Below are 22,206 nucleotides of genomic sequence, written 5' to 3'. Positions count from 1 at the left end.
AAGGAGGACAGATATCCATTTATGCTGCTGAATAATCCTGGAGTCACTTGTCCACTGAGATACCTTTCTCAGATGTACAATCAGTGTATCCATATGGATAAAATATCCAAATCCAAGAACAAGGAAGACAGAAGGGTGACTTTCTATATGCCTGCACTGTCTGGAATAAGAAGAAAAATCTTCTACCAGTTACAGACAAGACCTTCTAAAGTACTTTGGTGGAGCATGGCATCACATTTCCAATCTCGCAAAATGGAAAGCATGAGTGACAGGAAAGAAAATGAATTACAGAAAGAAAATAAAGAGAATTGAGGAAGAAGAAAAATTCCTCCAAGAATTGCAAGCAATATTAGCACAATTTCCATGTGTGTCACCTCCCCATTCTAAGAAAACTTTAAAAAGTTAAAAAGAAAGCTATTATCTTTATGGTTTCAATTTTCACTTCTATCTAGCACTGTTGAAACCCAGGGTATTCTCCTCCATATAGAAAGAAAGTCTGCATTCTTAATGTATCACTTCAGGCATGGGGCCTGGGAACCAATGTACTCATTTCTTTGCAGAAGCATTTATACATACCTGCCATCTCCTGACTTTTATCTATGAGTAGGTACTTCAGGATTTAAAGCCAAGAAAAAAGCTATTAAAGAAAGGAGAAGACTATATATTGAGATGTCAGCACATTTTATGGCTCTATATATGAATCAGTAAAAGAAACTGAAATATGGGCAAAATAGAGGCAGAAGAGCCCACAGACAGTATCTCAGATAAATGGCTGCAGAAAAGATGACACCGAAGAGATAGAAAGAAATAAAATGCATGAAGTGAATGGGAGCAAAATACTTCCATAGGTGGACAGAGACTGTGAAGACTGGTAAGTTAATTGAAGGTACAAGCAGAAATAGTTTTGCATATTAGGCCAATGAACAGATTTTTAAAAGTAGTTTTCCATATCTATTTTCTCCGTTTTGGATTTTCAGACCATGTAGAATTTGAATACTGGGCAATGTTCCAATGAAGAAATATTTGTTTCACAGTCACCAAAAAAAGAAAAAAGAGAAAAAGCTTTTTATCCCCTATTGCCACAGAAAAACAGCACAAGCTGTTTCAAGATACAGCTATCTATGGGAATTTCCAAAAGAAAATGGGAGCTTGGACACTTAACTTCTACTCCAGTCTACAGAAGTTCGATGTAGACATTTTTCAAAAGCTCATGTAAGCCCTCCTTGAATTTTCAAACACTTAAATCCATCAATTGGGGTTTGTTTAGGGTTTTTTTTTTTTTTGTATGGTTGTGGGTTTTTTTTATTTTTTTTTTGGAGGGAGGGGACAGGGGAGAAGAGGGCTATTACTTCATGTGAGGACAAATACTGAGAAATTTTTATTTTCTTTCAGCTTCTGATTCCACTAGTTAGCACTAAAACTATCTGCAGCGTTGATATTTTATACAGTATGGGTTACGGAACAGCATTTTTTTTTTTTTTTTTTTTAACTTATACACATCAACATCTGACTTCCAGAACTGAACTAAACTTTCCAGCTGTTATTTGGTTTACTGAGGGAAGAGGGGGAGGCTGCATTCCAGCAAAGTTTCCTTCATGATGCAGGAAAGAGAGCTAATAGCAAAACATAGGCAAAGAGTATATTTTCTCTCTGAAAAGAAAAGATTTTTTATTATATATCAAAATATATCACTGAAGTAAAAATTAAAACAAGGTCTTGCTAACTCTTAGAGTTACTTACATGCACAGACAAAACACATCAAAATGGGCTTTGCTATTCAAAAGTTTTGGCTAGGTTCTAATATCAAATGATTTGCTGATGGGAGATTCCTTGTATTTTCTCTACACATAATCAGAACTATATATACATTTATTTAAGTGGGTTCCACCTAAAGACAGGGCCTTCCAGTCAACAGAATTTTGGAACAGAACCTAACAGTACACTAAGCTCATATGCTGAACACCATCAGAGCAGGAACAGCTCAATAAAAGCCATCACGCAATTGCTACAGCCTTCCTGCTTCAGCTCCTGAATAAAATTCTTCATATGCCTCCTTCATTCTTCTTGGGACTGACCACAGAAATTATATTTGTCCCTTGTTATTTCTTTATTATCATCTTTCAGCTAAGATCCTAGGTCACAGCTAAGATCTAATTCACAAACTGGCATTCCTGATTTCAGTAAAATTTGTTACTAAAAGGTATCCACAGTATCCATAGACGTATTTTATACAGAGTAGGAAAGAGAGGCAATAGGCACAATGACCTTATAACTTAGTGGAACAGAATTATTACTGCCATGCCCTGCAAGACCTCAGGAAGGGAATTTTCACATCTAATGATTCATTTTAAGAGCATATGAAAGATGCAGAGAAGCAAAGTATTTCTCTCATCTACCATTTTCCATCTGTCCTATTTTGGTGGAGTCATCTGTCCTGGCTAACTGGACATACACCTCTTTACGTTAATTAGAGTAGTGATACCTTAGGTTAGACAGCAAACTTAGAAAGTTAACATTACACAGAGGGAATCCAGACCACTTTCCTTCAGTACCATACAATGTAAGTCTTTCTAGGCCATTCCTCCAGCAAGAGCATGCTGAAAGCAATCAGTTCTCAAAGCTACAGAAGGTCAATTGGCATAGTTCTGCACTATTGGCTTGAGCATCATTAAAGACTGTCCGAACACCCCAAAACTTGAAATTTTGAATTATCTTGCTCTAAAAAAGAAAACAGTGTTATTGTGGTGAATCCTACTGATCCTGGAGCCAAGGAATGTTTTTAGCATTTTTTCCACCAATAGAGATTTTAACTTTTAAAGGTATTCTGCAGAGGTAGAAAGAGAAAAGGCTTAGAACTTGCAAGTAAACAAAGTGCTTCATCAAAATCAACACTTCAAACAATTCTTTGTTACAAATTAACCTCTAAAAGCTAGTAACCCAAGCCTGCAAGACATTATAATTCACATTTTCCCCTCACTAGCACCCTGTATTTCCCTCTCCTTTGCTATTAATCTTTAACTCAGTATCACCTTCAAGAAGTTTGATCCAGACCTTTTGGAAACTATCTTCAAAAAATATCAAAATCAAACCAACTCTCACATGGAACTGTTATTGCCAACCCAAAGTCTTTTTATGCTAACTTTAGAGAAATAGAGAAAAGACTCACAACATTACTGAAAACTACTTTTGAATTCTTTTCAATTGTTTACTTTGAACAAATTTAAACCAGCAAATGCCTGCCAAGTTCAATTGGATTTCCTTTAACTTTAATACGTCTCTGCATTTCTGCAAAAAGCACTACGGAAAAATTGAGTAATTAATGTCATAATTGTTCACTGGACTAACATAGAATTACAAAAGCATCATCAGTGCACATGCTGATATGTAATCAAAGATATGTTATGACGTACATAGAGCAGTTTAAAAACGATCAATGCAATCAGAAGTTGCTGGGAAGACTAATGAACCAACATCTTGCATTATGTAATTGCTCACATTCGTCTCCTAGAATTTTATCCTTTTTTTCCCCTTCACTCATTTACAACAAGAAAAGTTTACCTTGAGAAAATAAAGAACTTTTCAGAGCAGGCTTACTGGGTGTGCTTTTGTTGTGCAATCGCGGGTTGTGCTCCAGTACATAAGCAAACATCTCAAAATAATACTTAACAAAAAAAAAAAAAAAACCCATTGACTGTATTCCACAGAATCATAGAATGATTTTGGTTGGAAAAGATCTTAAAGATCACTTAGTTCCAACCCCCTTCACCATGAGCAGCATTGCTTGAAGGGCTGAGATAACAGCAGACCTGACTGAATCAAGTTAACACAGAATTCTCTGGTAGTTTTCTGATCAAACTGTTAGTTTTTTTTTGCCTATTTATGGAGCTCTTTGAGAGCACCTGACCCAAGTGCAAGACTTTGCACTGGCCTTGTAGAACTTTAAGAGATCCATATGGACTCATCTCTCAAGGCCCCTTTGGATGGTGTCCCTTTCCTCCAGTATGCTGACTGCACCACACAACATGGTGTCATTTGAACACTTGCTGAGAATGCATTCAATCCCACTGTTTCTGTCACCAACAAAGATAGTAAATAATATTTGTCCCAGTACAGACCCATGAGGGACGTCACTCGCTATTGAAATTGAGCCCTTGACTGCAACTCTTTGAATGTGATCATCCAGTGGTCCATCTATTAAATCCATGCATCTTAATCGTAGAGACAAGAATGGTGTGCAGAACACTACCAAATGATTTGCACAAACCCAAGTAGATCGCAAGAAAGTAAGAGATAAGTTCCTTAGCTCTAAATCAATCTCAAAAACCAGAGGATCTTGGCCAGGTATTCTAGAAGTCCACACACACACACACACACACAGGAAAAAGAAACACCCATCAATTTCAACCACTCTTTAGACAAAGATTACTTCTAGCATTTGTTTCATCATTACTCACTTATAAGCAGCTAGGTTTAGAGAAACAATGTGTTAATATTTGTCATATTAAAAAAATACAAAGTATTAGAAGAACCCAGGTTCTATTATAATTTTCTCTAGTCTGTGTGAGAGCTGGATTAATTTTCTTTTTCGAAAGCGTTCCCCAAGAAATGCATAATACTGCTGTGATTAATATACCACATGCAAAGAAAGCCATAGCCAGGGCAATTCTGTGAAGCAGAAGGAGAAACAGATGAAATAAAGGCTTAAAGATTATTTCCTGTCCTGAGCTTGTGAAGTTCATAAGAATTGTCCAAGGGGTCAGGTAGACAGGATGATTTATTTCCACTGGAAAACACACACAAGAACGTGATCTTTTTGCCCTCACAGGACATCAAAGGATATACATAGAACTTAAATCTCACCATGGTATTGCTTTACACGTGAGAGTTACTCTTCATAGAAGATTGAACTTTCAAAGTCAGAGGAACATCAAAAGGGATACTGAACAAATGAACCCTTCTGTTGTTGATCATGCTAAGGGGGACTGTAGCAATATACCCTAGGCAAGTGCTATTCCATTTTCCCCTGAACAATTCTAGGGACAGCCTGGCTCTCAAAAAGGAAAACTGTTTTTATACTTCAATTGTAAAGCAGCCAGCAACTCAACAAAACAAAACCAGAAACGATGTTCTCGGTTTTTTTTTTTTTTTTTTAGCCATTTCAAACACAGAATCATCATAGATTTTACAGTTACTAAAAACATTTTAGCAGGAATTAAATCCTGACATTGCAGTTCTCCTGAAGAAAGCCACAGATTTACTGATGTGGAAATTTCATTTTTCAGCTGCCTCTACTTTATGTTAGCTACAAATTTCTACAGAGTAATTTCTACTGGAAGTAGAAAAAATGTCTCCTCTTCTGATTCCCAGCAGTTACTCCAGAAAGTCCTTTGAAGCTAAACACTTAAGGAGTAAGAGTCAGGGCAAATAATTCATATATTTTGTACAAGCGTGACACATATTTCAACACAACACTAATTTTGTACTGTTCCAAACTGAGTAATACAGGAAACTCTAAATTAGATTCCTATCGTCCTAAAATAGCATAGCTCAGTAAGTATCAACTGCTGACTTGTTATTTTTACAGAAATAATTACCTTACTATTTGCACAAATACACGGCAGTCTAAATAAGGAAAACTACTACTTTTCATTGTATCAGTATTTCAACCTAAGGTACACCTTTTGCCTGAGGGATATTTTTGTGCTGTATTTTTGGCACAATCAGCTCTTTGAAAGATCCATCAAATAAATATCAGATATAGCTGTCCCCCTTCTCTCCAAAGGCAACCTTTCCTAATCTTCTACTTTACATAAACAAAGCAGGATCTACTCTGCCACAAGAAAATTATTTGTTGACTATCTGCTGACACATATACAAAGTTTATGTCAGCAGACTCAAATTCTGGCAACAACCTGTCAAGCACAGCGATGTGGCAGTCAGCAAGGACAAATACTGAAATTCAGTAATAATCAGAATGAAGATAGCCATACAGTAGTGACATAAGTGCTGTGCCCATTACTAGTTACGCCACACAGTGCAGAAAGAGAACACGCCATACAAATTCTCTGACTACTATCAACACGACTTGCCCGAATTCACTATTATGGCTTTACATTCCTACAGAATATCTTTTACTTTCCTGAGGATTTTTACTGCTGAAACACTGTGTGCTCCTAACAGTGGAGAATTCCTTTCTCTTTTGATCCAGGTGCAGCAGACCTGCACAGCAAAAGGGACTAAACAGCACCTTAAGGTTGTGTGCGAGGGAGAACGTTATTTAGTACACCAAATGGGGGGAAACTGATGAAGGGACTGATGGCACAGCTGTCACTTGGAAGGAACAGTGAATGAATGAACTCTGAAGACTAAGTTAAGAGACGCATGTACTTAAAGTTACAAAAGTAACTCCTATACAAGGAGGGAACAGGTAGAGATAGAACTGAAACTGTCAAAGACAGCGCCAATTCTGCTACTACGTAACTATACTCTGTAGGAGCATCAGTCTCTGAGAGCATATGTTAAGAGGTAGGGCTCAAACACAAAGTGTTCATAAGCAACTAATTTAGCCAAACAGCTGTGAGAGTTTGAATGAAGCATAACTAAATAAATATTCAGGAGATGGAAAATACTATTTAGTTACTGGAAAAAAAAAAAAAAAACTTAAATTTCCACAGGCAGCCACACAAGGATTCATCTTCTACTGCTAACTCTCTCTACATTATACTATACAACTCTCTTATAGTTGTATAGTACCAAGTATAACAGCACCTTAGCCACTATGCAAAATAGAATAGGATTCCACAAAGGGAATTATAAGTCAGGGATACCTATATGACAAGTTAAAAAAAAATTAGAAAAACAAGTGCTTATTTTCCTACAAAAGCACTTAATACCTTGCCCAAAAATTGAGGATTCCTTCCCCAGATAATTATAAGACCATTCCATCACTTGAAAACTGTTTAATAACCATAGCAGCAATATGCTATTTAATTTCAGAAGGTATTTAACCAGTTCAAAATATTTATGTCATAAGATAGGGAAGCCCTTCGTTGGTCAAGACCAAAAGCACTGCAGGTAGCTAAAAGAGTATTTCATTTCCTTACCAGAGATTATTTTAAGTTTTATCCATCAGAGAACAATTGCTTTTTGTAAATCTTTCAGACATGGAAACCCAAACAGTCTTCATTCACCTATTATCCCATATACTCATATATCCAGTTATCAGTATCAACAATTATCCAGAGCAGTCTCTTAAAAGCAAAGCCAAGAGAGGATTTATTTTTTTTTCGTTCCAATTCAGACCTTTCCTACCCAGGTAGACATAGCTTAGAAGTAAAGTTCAAAACAAGCTTTGGGAAAGTCAGAGGATTACCCACATCTCCACACGAGGAGAGCACTATAACACCTGCTACAGTTACCTTACCTCCTTCCAAGCATGGAGGAGCTGAGAAACCCCATCTGAACTTTCTTCTAGACAGACTAAAGAATAGGAAATAGAACACAAAACTCTTCATAGCACAATATATTCCCTCTTCTACCACTCCCACAGAAGAAATCCTACACACTCCCCATACACACACCCTCTTACCTGTTGCAGCTCTTCATGTGCACTGAAGCCCTTCCAGCACAGTTAGCCCTAGCAGCCAGGCACTGCCCTTCATGACAGCTGCTTCTGATCAGCTACACAACCACAGCTGGGTAAATAGGCTTCACTGTGAGGTAATAAGAAGCCTCATAGTAATCCAAAAGCCATCTAATTTTTTCATAGATATTGCCAATATTCTTTCATAAGACATTCATAAGAATTTCATAAGAAAGACATAATCATGCCAGGCCTGATTCTTTCTAAAACTTTCTCATAGCATATTACTTCACTCTCCTTGCCTGTTTCTGTGAACAGCTCTTCAAGACCTTATGTAGGACACAAACCCCTCACCCCAGCACTGTGATATGTTCCCCACATCCTCCCTGAATTAAGCATCCTCTTTTTTCGTTTTGATTGTGTCTAGATCAAAATGTCATCAGGAAACAAGAAGAAGGAAGGGCAAAGGTTAGCAGACTTTTTTTTTTTATCTTTTAATATACTTTTCAGTGTTTGTACCCTGTGTTGAAGTGCAACAGCGCTCTCAAGATTATTGACAGAAGAAACATTCAAGATGTCTACTGTTGAGAAGGAAAGGCAGCTCTTCATAAGGCTTACTTCTTTTTTTTTTCTTTCTTTCTTTTTTTTTTTTCTTTTTTTTGGTCAGAAAACATAAAAGAATTTAAGATATTAACTTCCCTGACACATTGATTAGTTTTGACCATAAAGACAACAGCAAGAAACCACATCATTGATTTTATTAAGTAATTTTAGAAACCTTTTAGTGATACATAAGAGAACTATTTACAGTAGAGACTTGGAACTCATCTCTGTCTGCTGGGAAAAAAAGCAACACCACATCCTCGGAATTCCATTCGATGCTTAAAAGTGTAAGAAATAGTGGGGGTGAATATCATCTCTTACTGTTCATCTCAGCCAATATTGTGCAATTTAGTTTGAGATTATATCCGTAAGTAGGGTTATTTGTCCCTACCTCAACAAGCAAATGCAAATAGGAACATAGCCACAGAACAGCAAAGCTTGGTTCCCAATAGCTCTGTGTAACTTTGCTGGACCATTGGTACCTTCTGGAAGAAGGGATCATTTCTGATCACTGCAGAGATGCAGAAAACATCCTTAAACCTTTCTAAATGCAGTTGTCCTACATCTCAGAAAACTCACCTGACACTCAGTCTAAAGGACTAGGCACTGTAAATTTACCCTTTCCAGTATCTCCACAAATCTTTCCAGCAAGAACTCTTAAGAAATGTTATCTGTACTTGCTAACAGTAATCTGTAATTTTTACAAACTTACTCACTCAATCTGATTGCTTATTCTAGTTACACTGAAATACAACGTGCCAAGTAATAAACAGAAGTTTATCATGGTGATAGTTATTTATATTAAATAAAATTGCAATAGCAAAGAAATTATATTTCACCTTCACCCTTCAAAGAGAGGTCATTGGAGAGTTACACTATTTTTTTATTTGCCTGTCGTTCCCATTCCTTTCATTAAGGTGGTTTATTTAGTATTTCTCAGCATAACACTACTTCTTCTAGTCCTCTTAACTGGGAGATTAAAAGAGCACAGCACAGAAGGATGCTCAAATGGATGGAAATAGAGCTGTGGCAGGTTACAGCTCTCTGCTCTATTAAAGGACTCATTAATCAGAACTGTTTCCATGCACTTTGAGCACAGTGAGTTCATACACATTGTGTGCATCTCCCTACCTCTGCAGCAGCAGCATAATACTGAACAATACTCAGAAATTTAATTCCCACTAACTTCATGAGAACAAGCAGTCGGGTAAAGCAGAATTCCCTTATGAAGAGAAGGTAGCAGCAAGAACAGTAACTTGGTTAGAAAATGGAACTGGGGGGGAGTGGGAGGAAGACTGAGAGAAACTATGACTGCTTCTTCCTCTGGAAAAGGTTTGACCAAATCTCATACATTATTGGATCCCATTTAATCCAACGGTCATGTAAGCAAGAAGAGGTCAAGTTTCAACGTTTCCATAGTTCAGCTACCCAGAAAAGTACTTGGTCTGTGATCCACTGCCAGCATGTGTTGTTTCAAGGGATGGCATAAAAGTTCTGGCCTCAACCACAGCCTCTGAAACTTTTGAGTTACAGCCCATAATTCTGCACTTATTACCTTAGCCACTTAGCCAAATAAGTCATTTAGACCTATTTCCAAACAAATTATTGATGATTAGCTCTTGTGCCTTTTCATGTCTATATCTCATCTGTTCCAAAAGCAGTGTCAGAAGAAGAAAAACAAACTTAGTAGCAGAGCAGATATGATTTTCTTTCTATATTTGATGTCTACTTGTCAATCTAAAAAGTAAGAACAGAAGATCAAAATATGGTTTTGTGCCTCATCCATCTATACGGATATGACCTCAGGAACTGGGTATTAGCAAAGGTCTCACCAGTATAGAAGGTGGTGGTCTACCTTACGCTCAAGAGAGATTTTATCTGCTATAACTACAACCTATCTTTTATATTTGATAAAAGAATTGTGTGAGAAGTGTGAAACAGATACTTCCCAAGGTTTGTCTATATTCTTTCTCTGAATAATTGGAGAACATTGTATTATGTGGTTATAGACTCAAAACACACAAAATATCTCCCTTATTCACTTCTCTTTATGTCTTGTGACTGAAAGCTGTTTAGGACACTTGTGGCTGCCTTAAATCAAATCAGGACAATTTTTTGGAATCTCTCCCTAGGTCAGCATCATACTTCAGAAGACTCACTCTTGCTGACAAATGTTCCACAAGCATTTTCTCAATGGTACGTTTTTTTTCTGACCTTTATCAGGTATCCCTGCAAACTAATTTTTATCAAGTACTTGTTTTTCCTGAAGGGTTGCCATTTTACTCACTACTCTAACATAGAACCAACATAATCACTGCAAGAAGAACTCTGCAAGCAACACTTAAAACATGCTGTGAGAAACCATAATGTGATGAAAAAAAATTCCTTTACAATCATAGCACATTCTCTGACTAGCCACATTTTTAGCATAATGTGTGAATAAGGGAATAGATTTATCCATTAGTATTAAGTAAATACATTAATAGGAAAAAAATAGTGAAAACCTTAGATTTATAACAGTGATTTTCTTTTGTGAAGAGATCTAATGTCTTTTTCATCTTATTTTTGAAAAACCTACCTTATTATTCATTCCAGTATTAAAGTAGAAGTGAATACGTCATTATACAATCTTAGCCATACTTTCCTTTTGCCAAAAATAGCTGAAGTTCAACCCAACACAAATATTTGAAAGGCATCACTTATATTTGCAAAAAATAATTTATTTTACCAAGTGCAAAATATCTAACATAAATGTTACTCGGTCTTTCTATCAAATTTTATGTGTTGCAAGAAACAGATTGTACCAATTGCTTTATCAATCACACCGGCAGTTGATAAATATATTATGCAGGAATATTTCTTTTGTAAGGAAACTTTTGAAGTTCAAAAACCAAAGAAATTGGAAGGGAACCCAAATAAATCATAGCACAGCAGTCTACCCTTTTAGAAGTTCAAAGATCTTCCATCCTACATACTACCAAAATCATCTTTTAGTTCAGTTGACCTCTTTATACCTCTTCAGTAGCCTCCAGTTTATAAAATATCTGATGGTATCATCTTTGAGACTGCGTAACCTAAATACACAATGGGTAACAGAAAAGGTTTGTTTGCTATGTGCACATACACACAGATGCTTATAAAATAGATGTGCATATATTCCCATATGCATTTCCATTTAATTCATATTTTATGCATGATTATGCTCGACTCCACTCCACATTTTCCTTCATACTGTTTCCATCTTCCTGTGCACTGGAATCAATCAGCTTCGGTCTCAGTGGTTCTATTAGTTTTTATTTTCCAGCATTTTCTAAAAGTGGCTCCTCACGTCTTATATAAATAAAAGCAGAATTTTACAGGAACAATAGATTTACAGCTTTAATAAGACTGCCCTCCTTCCTGCATTAAAGTCTACAGTACATGACAAACCAGGTTAAGCAAGCTGGTATCAAATCTGAAGCCAAATACCTTTTTGAGCCAGACATTAATTCTCTGCAGAGCTCCAGGCTTATTTTCAAGATGTTAAATTATTGATAAGGAAAATCAATTATTTTTTCAGCATGAGCAATGTCATACAGTTACATTATATACAACAATAGCTAAGGTAGTTTTTCTATCTTATTAACTTTAGAACACTTTAGAATTAAATTACCTACCTTTTCTTCTTTAGAACCCAGATAAACAGTCACTAGGGACAGCCTCACAATTTCTGTTAACTTCAGAGGAGAATAAAATATTTGTCTGAAAACAAACTGTCAGAAACAAACAAACCAAAAAAGCATCTTAGAGACCTCCAAATGGATACATTTCTTTATTAAACTAGTATTATTTAAACAGTATCATATAACTTCGACACACCATCAAATTAACTTCAACGAATTCTCTTCCAGCCCTAGACAGCTTCCGCAAACTATGGGAAACAATAAAACATATTCCATTAAGGGTAGTAACAGAAGAATCACAGATAATCCTGGAAGGAAACCGGGAGATGGCAAGAACAGTTCTTTTTTAGCGATAAACTTCCTGAAACAAAACTCAGAATTGAGTATCTACATGCACATTTTTTCTTGGACTCATAGTTCCATAGAATATCAAGTGATTTCAGATCCAGTGATTCTGTAAGCCTCTATTATTTCCTAGCTTTTCCAAAGGGTACCTTGCCATTGCAAAAGATGAGGTGATAGAGTTTTCTGTACAACATCCCAACCATTACGGTACAAGATATATAAAAGGAGGAAGGAGATGAAATGTCACCGATCTTTCTTGTTCTGAAGTAGAAAAGATGCAGTGAATAAGCAATCACTTACAAAACAGCAACAACCACCCTCACATTCCATCCCGAAACTACCTTAATTATCAGCTTTAGGAATTAATAGTGTCATATGGTAAATTAATGTAGAAATTTCATGATGACTCCTATGGAAAGTGTCTAATTAGTATGAAGGCTGCTCTGAAAGTAATGCCTCCTGTTTTATTATGTTGGCCCATGACACTAAAGGTATATTTTACATGTTGTTGCCATGTGACAGATGGCAGCAGAGGGACAGTCTGACAAAATGGCGTTCGACATGGAAGAGCTGATGAGGCAAATGTGTAGGATTGAATTCCTCTGTGGAGAAAAAATTGTTTCCACTGACATTCATCAATGCTCATTGGATGCTTAAAGAGACCAAACAGTGGATATGAGCACAGTGAAGCAGTGGGTCCCGCATTTCGGCAACAACACCATCATGGCAGCCATGGAACAGTGGGTCACCTCCACTGGCATGTGTTTTGAGGAGCATGGAACAGCTAACAGTGGTGGCTATACTGAGAAATAATGCTTTGTAGGTGAGAATTTGCTCTATCCAATGGTACGATTGTGTTCTTTGTTGCATTTGCCACAGAAATAAGTAGGAAGCATCGCTTTTGGAGGGATTTACATACGGCAACATGTAGTGATCTACACAGAAAGGGAAAAACGGATACTTCTCTTCAGATTCTGATTTTCATAGTGCTGTTCCTAATACAAATAAACGAGAAATGTAACGCGGAAGGAAGCTTACTTCAGTGTTCTAGGCTGCACTCAAATATCTAGGCAAAACACAACCATTTGCAGAAGGTAAACAGCAGCTGTTATTTTTCCTTTTTCTCTCTTAACTTACGCAGCACGCCTAGAGCTTTACGGCTACGAGGGAGCCGCACGCCGCGCCGGGCCCCGAAGAGGGGCAGCAGTGGCAGCAGAGCCCACAGCAGCGCCCCGCGGCCCCTACGGGCGCTACTCCTCCGCTCAGCTCTCCCGGAGCGCGCTCCATGCAGCCGGGCACCACAGACAGGGAAAAGCCATCGCTAATGCCACTCTAACAGCGGGCGGTGGCGGCTGCTGCTGGTACTGACGTTTCTCTTTCTGTTTCCACAGTCGCCGCAGACGCGGGAAGCACCCGCACCTGCAGCCCAAAGCAAGGAACGTGTCCTGAACGCACCAGCTGCTCCTTAAACGAAGCGCCTTCTCCCCTCCCATGGCAGGGCAGCGGCTTCAGCGCCACACCATGCACGCGCCATTATGCGCATGCGCGGTACCGCTGGGTGCTCTCCGCGAGCCGGCGGAAGCGCGCGGCCGAGAGCGTGGATTGAGCGCGGCCATGGCGGGGGGGCGGCCTGGGCTGCGCGCGGCGCTTGGCGCGGGGCTGCTGGCCAGGCTGAGCCTGGTGCTGTACGGCCTGTACCAGGACGCGGTCATGCGGGTGCGGTACACCGACGTCGACTACCGGGTGTTCACGGACGCGGCGCGGCTGGTGACCCAGGGGCGGTCGCCCTACCGGCGGGCCACCTTCCGCTACACGCCGCTGCTGGCCTGGCTGCTGACGCCTAACGTTCACCTCGGCGAGCTCTTCGGGAAGCTGCTTTTCGTGGCCGGGGACCTGGCGGCCGCCGGCGTGGCCTACCGGGCCCTGCGGCGCCGAGGGGCCTCCCCCGGGCGGGCCTGCGGGTGCTGCGCCGCCGCCTGGCTGCTCAATCCGCTGCCCATGGCCGTGTCCAGCCGCGGCAACGCCGAGGCGCTGGTGGCCGTGCTGGTGCTGGCCGCCCTGCACCTGGTAGAAGCGGGGAGCGTAGGGAGGGCCGCGCTGTGCTACGGGCTGGCCGTGCACCTGAAGATCTACCCGCTGACCTACGCGCTGCCCATAGCGCTGCGCCTACAGGGCAGCGGGGAAGGGGCGGCGGGTGCGGGGCGTGACGGAACGGCCGAGTTTACGCTCGTAGGGGGCATCTGGCGGCGGGTTGTACGGGTGCTGAACCGCAACGTGCTGCTTTTCGGAGCGGTCGCTGGATCCGTGCTGGCCGCCTTGACTGTCCTGTTTTACCACCTCTACGGCTGGGAGTTTTTGGAGCACGCCTACCTCTACCACCTGACCAGGAGGGATATTCGACACAATTTCTCTCCCTATTTCTACATGTTGTATTTAACCGCGGAGAGCAAATGGAGTTTTGCCCTCGGGCTCGCAGCTTTCCTGCCACAGCTGCTTCTGCTCCTGGTTGTGTCCGTAGCGTTTTACAAAGACCTGTTTTTTTGTTGTTTCCTACACACTGCTATTTTTGTGAGCTTTAACAAAGTGTGCACGTCCCAGTATTTTATCTGGTACCTCTGCCTTTTGCCCATCATAATACCTAATATTAAAATGTCCTGGCGTCGCGGTGTGCTGCTGCTCTTCCTGTGGTTTGCTGGACAAGGCCTGTGGCTTGCTCCTGCCTACCTTCTGGAGTTCAAAGGTTATAACACTTTCGTATTTATATGGTCGGCTGGCTTGCTTTTCCTTTTCATCAATAGCTTCATACTTGTACAGATTATTTCACATTATCAACAGGAAACACAAGTTGCCAGAAAAGTCAAAGAGCAGTAATAAGTAGACCAAAATTCAGAAGTGACATCGTTGTCTTTAGCAAGGCTTTTCATACCAGCAGCACTTTGATTAACATAAATATGTACATTGTATAATGGATGTTGTATGTAAGCAATGCTTTGTTAGGGTTCCAAGGGCATTCATAGGTCTTAACTGCAGCGAGCAGCCACTGGCCTATCCTGATGTCTGTCTGTAAGGGAACCCGCCTGCCATGTGGACTAAAACTGCATTGTAGCCTTGACCTGGCTGCCAGGTGCTGCTGCTTATGACTGAACTCACTGGAAGGACCTTAGACCTGGTTCATCACTTGCCACATCTGGAGCTGCAGGTGGACTCCGTTACCTGCAGTCATCTCTGCCTGCTGTTGCTAAATGCGGTGGGGCTGTGCCGTGGCCGCTGAGGGAATGGCCTGTGCTGGAGGCTTCTTTCTGACTCATGCCTTCCCACCAAGCAGCCCCAGTTATGCTCCCCAACACCCTTTTTCTTACTGTTACTATGCTCTGTCCTTGTTAAGGACTGTGGCTTCTGTCTAGGAAAAAAATATATGTTTAATATAATGGGATGTTGTGAGTTGGATGGTCTTATACATTCCAGTAAGTAGGTGGGGGGTTTTGCAAGAATTAAGCTAACAAATAAAGAAATAAATAAAAGTTAATAAATATGCTGGGATTTTTTTTTTTCTCAGACTTAAACATTTTAGGAATATATTGTTTGGGGCCTGTACCCAGTCTTTCTTCAGCAAAGTTGGGGTAAAATGGTTGTTTTGCATAATTCATCACCTCTTGAAACTGCATTTATTTTAAAATTCAGGTTTTCTTACTTTCTGACATATTTTTCCCCCTTTTCAGTGCTTTTTGGATTTTTGAACAGGCAGACTTAATCCGTTCTCTTGCTGGAGGTAAATACATTTCTTGGATGACAGATACATACAAAGCAAAAGTATTTGTATTGCCTGCTGCCACTGCTTTAATCTGTGTTTTATTAACAATCATTTTAGATACGAAAAGAAGCAAATGCAGAGTCAAAGTACAGCTCAAATGACACCCATCTCCCATAAGCACTAGAGTTCATACCAAAGAGAAATTGAAAGTATAGTTTCTTAATAGTTCTATATCTCTGCTATTAAAAAATAATGAAAAAGAAAGTGAAGGGATCTGAGGAAGTGTAGCACTTGCCAGAAGAAAAGGGAAGTTTTAAAACAGTTTCTGTGTCCTGTCAAAATGAGGTATTTATTCCCAGACGAAACAGGAGATGTGAGCAGTTATGAGAGGAATTCAGAGTCATCTGGGAGTCAATACTCTCCCCAAGAACGTGCTACCAGAGGCCTGCTCTTCATGGCTTTTGACAGAGGAAGTAACTAGCTGTGTGGTTTTTAATAAAATATTCAGTTTAAATAGATAAGGGCCAAATTTAAGAAATGTGATATTAACCTCAACTTTAAGTTATGCTCTACCTAACATCTTCAGGAAAGTGAAATTTGTAGAGTAACGAGCAGAGTTTCAAGGCAAAGTAATTCCAACCAGTCAGTGGGATTCCCTGTGGTACCAGTGGGAAAGAGTGAGGCCAAAGTTCCTGTGTGATGCTGCCTCAGAATACTGAGATCTCCTGAGGGAGCTCTGCTTCCCCCAAGCTGCAGCAGCTCCACAACTTGCTTACTGACAGGTTTTTCTGTCCCAGGCATAGTTCTATCTCTTGGGGCTGGGCTGTGGGCTGTTGTTGTGTGAACTGGGGCAATTACAGAAAGCAGAGGAAGCCCTCAGGCCCCAGCAGCCTCAAGCCAAAGGGCACGCTACCAGATGTAGCATATCCTTGCGCTGTTCCAGCTTTGTTCAGCCATTTTGACGCTGTTAGAAGTAAAGATTTCCCCACTCACAATGAGACAGGGTTGGTTCTGCTCCTAAGCTGCAAAGGCGTGGTGATGTTCCCTGCTGGCCTCATTCACACTCACTTTCACATCATGCAGATAGTGCTAACTTTTTTCCCCTGTAAATCCAGAAACCCGATGAAGCAAACACATTCTTGTGGCAAACTTGATTTTTCAGGCAGGTCTTTCAGGTAGGGCACTGGATTTTTTTCTGCTCACTTCACCTAAAATGTAGGATGAAAGATCTCTAGCACAGCCTTGCTGACATCTTCCACAAAGTTGGATGGGAGAAATGAACCAAAAGATATGAACATCAAAGTTTTCTGAGGGTATATGTCATGCAAATCGCTTATGATAGGTAAGTGGCATTGAATAGCTTCAGTCACTGATAAAAAAAACATTAAATCGAGTAACTGAAGCCAAGTGCAAAAGAGTTGTAATTCATGAACAAGTCGTAATCATTAATTACAACATCCTTAAAATTTACCAAATTCATTTCCTATGGAACATCACTGATTTTGCTAGTGTTCAGATTTTTTTCACTTAGTGATTATATGTCCATTTTCCTTCTAGTAATTGGAAACTGAAGTATCTGAATGCTAATACTAGCTTTCACTCCCTTCTGTGGGCTGCAAAAATTGTAGTGCTGTTTATTTAAGTAAGAAATTGTAGAATTGCCCAACAGATCTGTGTTTCATTTGTAGACTTTATAGATTGCACTGAAATCAGCCTTGAGCTGCTAAAGACAAGTTGTGAAAAAAAAGGGGGGAAAAAAGAAAAGTATCAAGACAAATAACATTTTTACATTGTAGCCTATAGTCCAAAGGCTCATAGTGAATTCACAAGAGCCTTTAGTCCAATCTTCAACACTGAATTGATTTGCTGCAAAATTTATACATTAAATTACTAAAATAACAAAAACATCAAAGTAAATGGTTCACTGAGTTATAGGCTGAGCATGCTAAATTAGCATCTCTGACCCAATAACCACATTCTTGGTCCTTACTACGCAACTGCCCTGACAGTGTAACCAGCATTGTATTGGTTCCTGAAGCCCTAAAATCAGTAATTGTACACTCTAAAATGAGCTCATCCATTTTTTTTGTTTTTTCAAAGACACCTTGAAGCTGTTATATTTAACAGCAGTGGAAAACTCCAATGATTTTCCTAAGGTTTTATTGAGAAAGCAAATGATGAAGACAGTAAATCATGAGCAAATTGTTCTTTCTTTTTTTTTTTTTTTTTTTTTTTCCCAGCTGAGAATAATGAGGCAACTATTCTAAAAGAGCAGTTAAAGTTGAGGGTGAACACATAGAACTGGAAAACTGTTCTTCACATCATTCCAAAGGATAGCTTTAGAATGCACACCCCAGTGTTAGCAACACTATGGCGTAGGACAATGTCTTTAGTGAGATCAAACTCAAACCCATTCTTGCTCAGGCAGCAAGGATAGTGAGTTGGAAGAGACTTTCAAGAACCAGTTCATTCTCATTATATCTAACCCATTTCACCAGTATTCTTTTTTAAACGGTGTAAGTCAGTGGTACTTCATTTCAGCTGAAGTCCTCATGGCCATCCCTTCAGTCCCTACACACTCCTGCTAACCTCTCAGCAGTCCCACATCCCTGAACTTATTTGTGCATTTCATCAGCAGACCGTTAAACCACTCAGAAATTATAGTTGTAGTTACACCCATTCCCACATAAATGAGAAGTAGTGTGCATTATTATTTTACATTGAGACGAAGCACAGAAAGATTAAGGAAGTTATATAAGATGATAATACAGGATATGGTAGCACAGATCATAACAGAAAACACCAAATCTTTGATTCCTATACAGAGCCTTAATGACAAACCTCCTTTCTGGCACTTGCTGAGCTGGACTTCCACAGAAACAAGAGGTTGCACATTGGAGGCAGTCCTAATTACCGCACAGATTACACTTTAACTTCAGCATTTTATTCTTGGAGCTTAAGTTTGAATCTTTAACATTCTCTTCAGATAAAACATTTATTTCAGAGCTTGCAAGTGAATAAATGAGAGATAAGAGAGCTTCGCTATTTCCTGGGGAAAACTGGGAAAGCAAACTAGAACATCTGTGGAAGTAATACCTAAAGGAAATGTCTGTATCTGATTATGTAGGAGGACAGAATTTCTGCCTTGGAAATCAGCTGACATGCAGGCAAATTGAGCAGTATGCTGTGGCGGGGAACAGACAATATTTATGTGAAAGATACTCTATCACTTTTTCACATGAGAAAAGTGAGATTTGGTAACAGTGATCAAGCTGGGTGAACATAACTTTGATTCTTTCCCATTACCATAAGAAGAGTCCATAGGATGTTATATCCTACAGTAACGCTTACGGAGCTGTGCAGGTGTGACTTGGAATAGAGTTTTAATAGGCAATGTTGTAGTGAAGCAAGAGACAGGATATTAGCATGCAGTAACTCTGAAAATGCTTCTTGAAAGTTAACGTAAGTAAGAACTGATTTCTGCTTCACAAGGCAGCAGCTGTGTTAATAGAGATGGTACTGTTTTGGCAGTAATTTTCCAAGGAGAGCTGCACCCTGCGGCCCATATGCTTCCATTCTGTGCTAAAGAACATTAATTCAAATCCCCTGTTGATCTGACAGTCAACATTTTTTCAGTCTCTCTCTTGTCCCTCCCACTGATCCACTAGATTGAATTAGCCAGGAAGCAGGCTTAGAAAATGAAGTGGAAAACAAAGTATGATTATCCTTCTCTTATTTCCCTCACTGTATAGTGTGAATATGTTGAATAATTAAAAAGATTACCCTTTGGAACACAGTGCCACTTCAGCTTGAGGTAAGAGTACTTTGTTAATATAAGGCGTTTTACCTAAATGCACCTGAGAGAAACTTGACTGAATGAGTCACAGGGATTTCTGCCAAACAACAGTGAAGCTACAGATAGCCTGTCCATTTCAATATTAGCACTACTTTTTCTGTATTTTGCTGCTAGAACAAGAATATAACAATGAAAAAATAACAAAAAATAGCAATATTTGTAAGTTGTAGTTTCAAACTTCTCTTAAAAGATTTTGGAGAACATAGAGTTGTAAATACACTAAAGGAGAACAAATGCCACATCACACACCGCATTAATAATTCATTCGTGATTATCTTGTTCCCACAGATAACATCATCCTGTAGAAAATTGCACCTCTTTTTTTTTTTTTTTTTTTTTTTTTTAATACATAGCCTGGAAATTCACATGAGTATCAAGTACTTCTCCACCTTAAAACTGTGAGATCTATGTGAAAATAGATTTTAATTACCATTAACACTTCCAAGTTTAGCATTGGCAACAGCCAGCTTGTTAATTCAGGCAGTACAGGAACTGAAGTCATGACCAATTTTCCTTCATGCTCTAATAAACTGTTTGATTAAGTATATGAAAGTTTGTTGCTGGAAGCAAACCAAATGTTATTTGTTCACTGCAAAGAAATATGGCACATCCAGTGCCAAAATTTATACGTGCAGGATGGAGCAAAGTTGTCAAAAAACAAGGCCAAAAGTGAGGCCCACAAGACCTTGACTATGATTTGGTTTCTGCCACTAATCATTAACAAATGACTTCAGCTTGCCGTGCTATTTTCCTCTGCTGCTTTTGGTTGCTTGATCTATTCAAATGACTAATTCTAGCCATAACGTGTCTCCTGATCCATTCCTGTAACACACTGCCAGAAAGTGATTACAGTCTTGTTTGCAATGGTTATAAACCTGCTTGTTAGTAAATCATAAATGCCTAAAGACATTGTGTTTAAAAACTGTTCACTTTTTTTGCATGTATATGAATCTTCTGTGAGATGTGTTAAGTTCCCAAATGCATTCCAGCGTTGCATTTATATGAAAGAGTGGACCAGTGCTGAAGTTAAATGATGATCTAAGCGTGGGTTAACAGCACTCATGGTAAAAAGCTAGACAATAAAGAAAAAACATTTTTAAAAATTACAGGATAGCTGATACTGCAAGTATATAAAATTTTATTATTAGCAGCCTGCTTAGATTGTATTGGAAGTAGTTATTGAAAGTGTATTAGGGAAATGAAACCACAGACAGCTCTGCAGCTGGCAAAAATAGCTGCTCTTGCCTCAGATGCGAGACGGCGCTTCAGATGTGAGATGCTGTATTCATAAACGTCCTATACACTGTGCTGTTATCCAAGCAACAATTAATAGCTGACCTTCACTATGAAGGCAAGTGTTCATTCTGTGTTCAGATAGAGGTGAAAATATATTCTTTCGCCTCGGCTTTTTCCCAAAGGTTTCAGTAAAAAATGCAGGCCGCCAAAATGGAATCCAGGCTAATGTACTGTACAAGGAACAGTTACAGGGAACTCTATATCTGCTTCAGCTTCCTAGGCTACCAGAACAAGCGTATGCTCAGTGCTGGAAGCAGTGTGAAGGCACAGATGCAAACTTCCCCATGGCATACCCAAAATAAAGCCTACCATGATGCTTAAGGCAACCAGATGTTGCCTTGAGATACGCTATGATAGTTACATCTATTACTGTATATGTATCTTAATACATATATCTCCACAGCTATAGCATTACAGCAGCATATTCAGGGACTTCATGCCCAGTCCAACTGGATGAGCATTTATTAAATACATAAGGGCCCTCCTCTTGGGTTACAGGGCCGCTTCAGGCCCTTTAGCAGGACATCTCCTTAGGGTTCATGTATGGGAACCATTAGGTCACAGCCCAAACCAGCATCTAAGCACACTCTAAGGGGGCATAGCCAGCCCTGAGAGCACAGGTGTCAGCAATTCATATGTGGGACCAGAAGGGGTGGACTTTGTGTCCACCCCTCCCTAACCTCATTTTAGGCCTGGCAGCTGAAGGGGAAGCATCTTTACTTGACGATTGCCTCCTTTGGGAGTTTTCCAGTAAGCCTCTATCCTCAGAAAGGTAAGCTACTCCTTCTTTATTACCAAACTGTGACTAGTACCTTTCTTGACTGATCTGAAAACTGGTCAGTGGCATCTATATCCCCTGCCTCATAAAACACATCTAGTTTTGCCTCTTGGTGAAATTGATGATGACTGCTACTGCTGTTCTTGTAAAGTAAGGAATTTCAATTGCTTTTTAGTTGTGATGGCAGGCATGAATGCATATGCAGAATGGGAAGCAGGAAAATAAATGTGGCTTCAAGCAAAAAGTCATTTTCATTATATTTCTAATTCAGGTCTGGAAAGGTTAGAAAGTCTAGAACTGGGTGTCAGTAGAGAAAACTAATGCAAAGACCAA

General features: G+C 39.6%; 2 protein-coding genes across 12 annotated transcripts in view; one reads left to right on the top strand and one right to left on the bottom strand.

The window, feature by feature from the left end:
* Nucleotides 1-13,735, bottom strand: part of RGS7 (regulator of G protein signaling 7) — a 258,096-nt gene extending 244,361 nt beyond the window's left edge. For 7 of the 11 annotated variants that reach the window (XM_046938436.1, XM_046938438.1, XM_040696773.2 and 4 more), the window contains exons 1-2: nucleotides 13,648-13,735; nucleotides 11,842-11,937 (exon numbers count right to left, since the gene is read on the bottom strand). The gene's annotated coding sequence lies outside the window, so the exon portion shown is untranslated. Of the gene's footprint in view, nucleotides 1-7,423; nucleotides 7,475-7,588; nucleotides 7,882-11,841; nucleotides 11,938-13,647 lie in introns of those variants that run through there. The other 4 variants (XM_046938446.1, XM_025148526.3, XM_046938442.1 and 1 more) reach the window with 4 other exon arrangements.
* A 54-nt stretch (nucleotides 13,736-13,789) lies between these two features.
* Nucleotides 13,790-15,718, top strand: PIGM (phosphatidylinositol glycan anchor biosynthesis class M). The gene has a single exon (NM_001031522.3). The coding sequence runs from the start codon at nucleotides 13,807-13,809 to the stop codon at nucleotides 15,061-15,063; it is 1,257 nt and encodes a 418-aa protein (NP_001026693.3). The 5' UTR covers nucleotides 13,790-13,806; the 3' UTR covers nucleotides 15,064-15,718.
* The last annotated feature ends 6,488 nt before the right edge of the window (nucleotides 15,719-22,206 follow it).

The sequence above is a fragment of the Gallus gallus genome, chromosome 3, assembly GCF_016699485.2.
Source record: "Gallus gallus isolate bGalGal1 chromosome 3, bGalGal1.mat.broiler.GRCg7b, whole genome shotgun sequence".
Lineage (NCBI taxonomy): Eukaryota > Metazoa > Chordata > Aves > Galliformes > Phasianidae > Gallus > Gallus gallus.
This window is presented reverse-complemented; position numbering and strand designations above follow the sequence as displayed.

What these genes read in the sequence shown, in the direction of transcription:
- PIGM (NM_001031522.3), top strand. Translation starts at nt 13,807, where the DNA reads ATGGCGGGGGGGCGGCCTGGGCTGCGCGCGGCGCTTGGCGCGGGGCTG.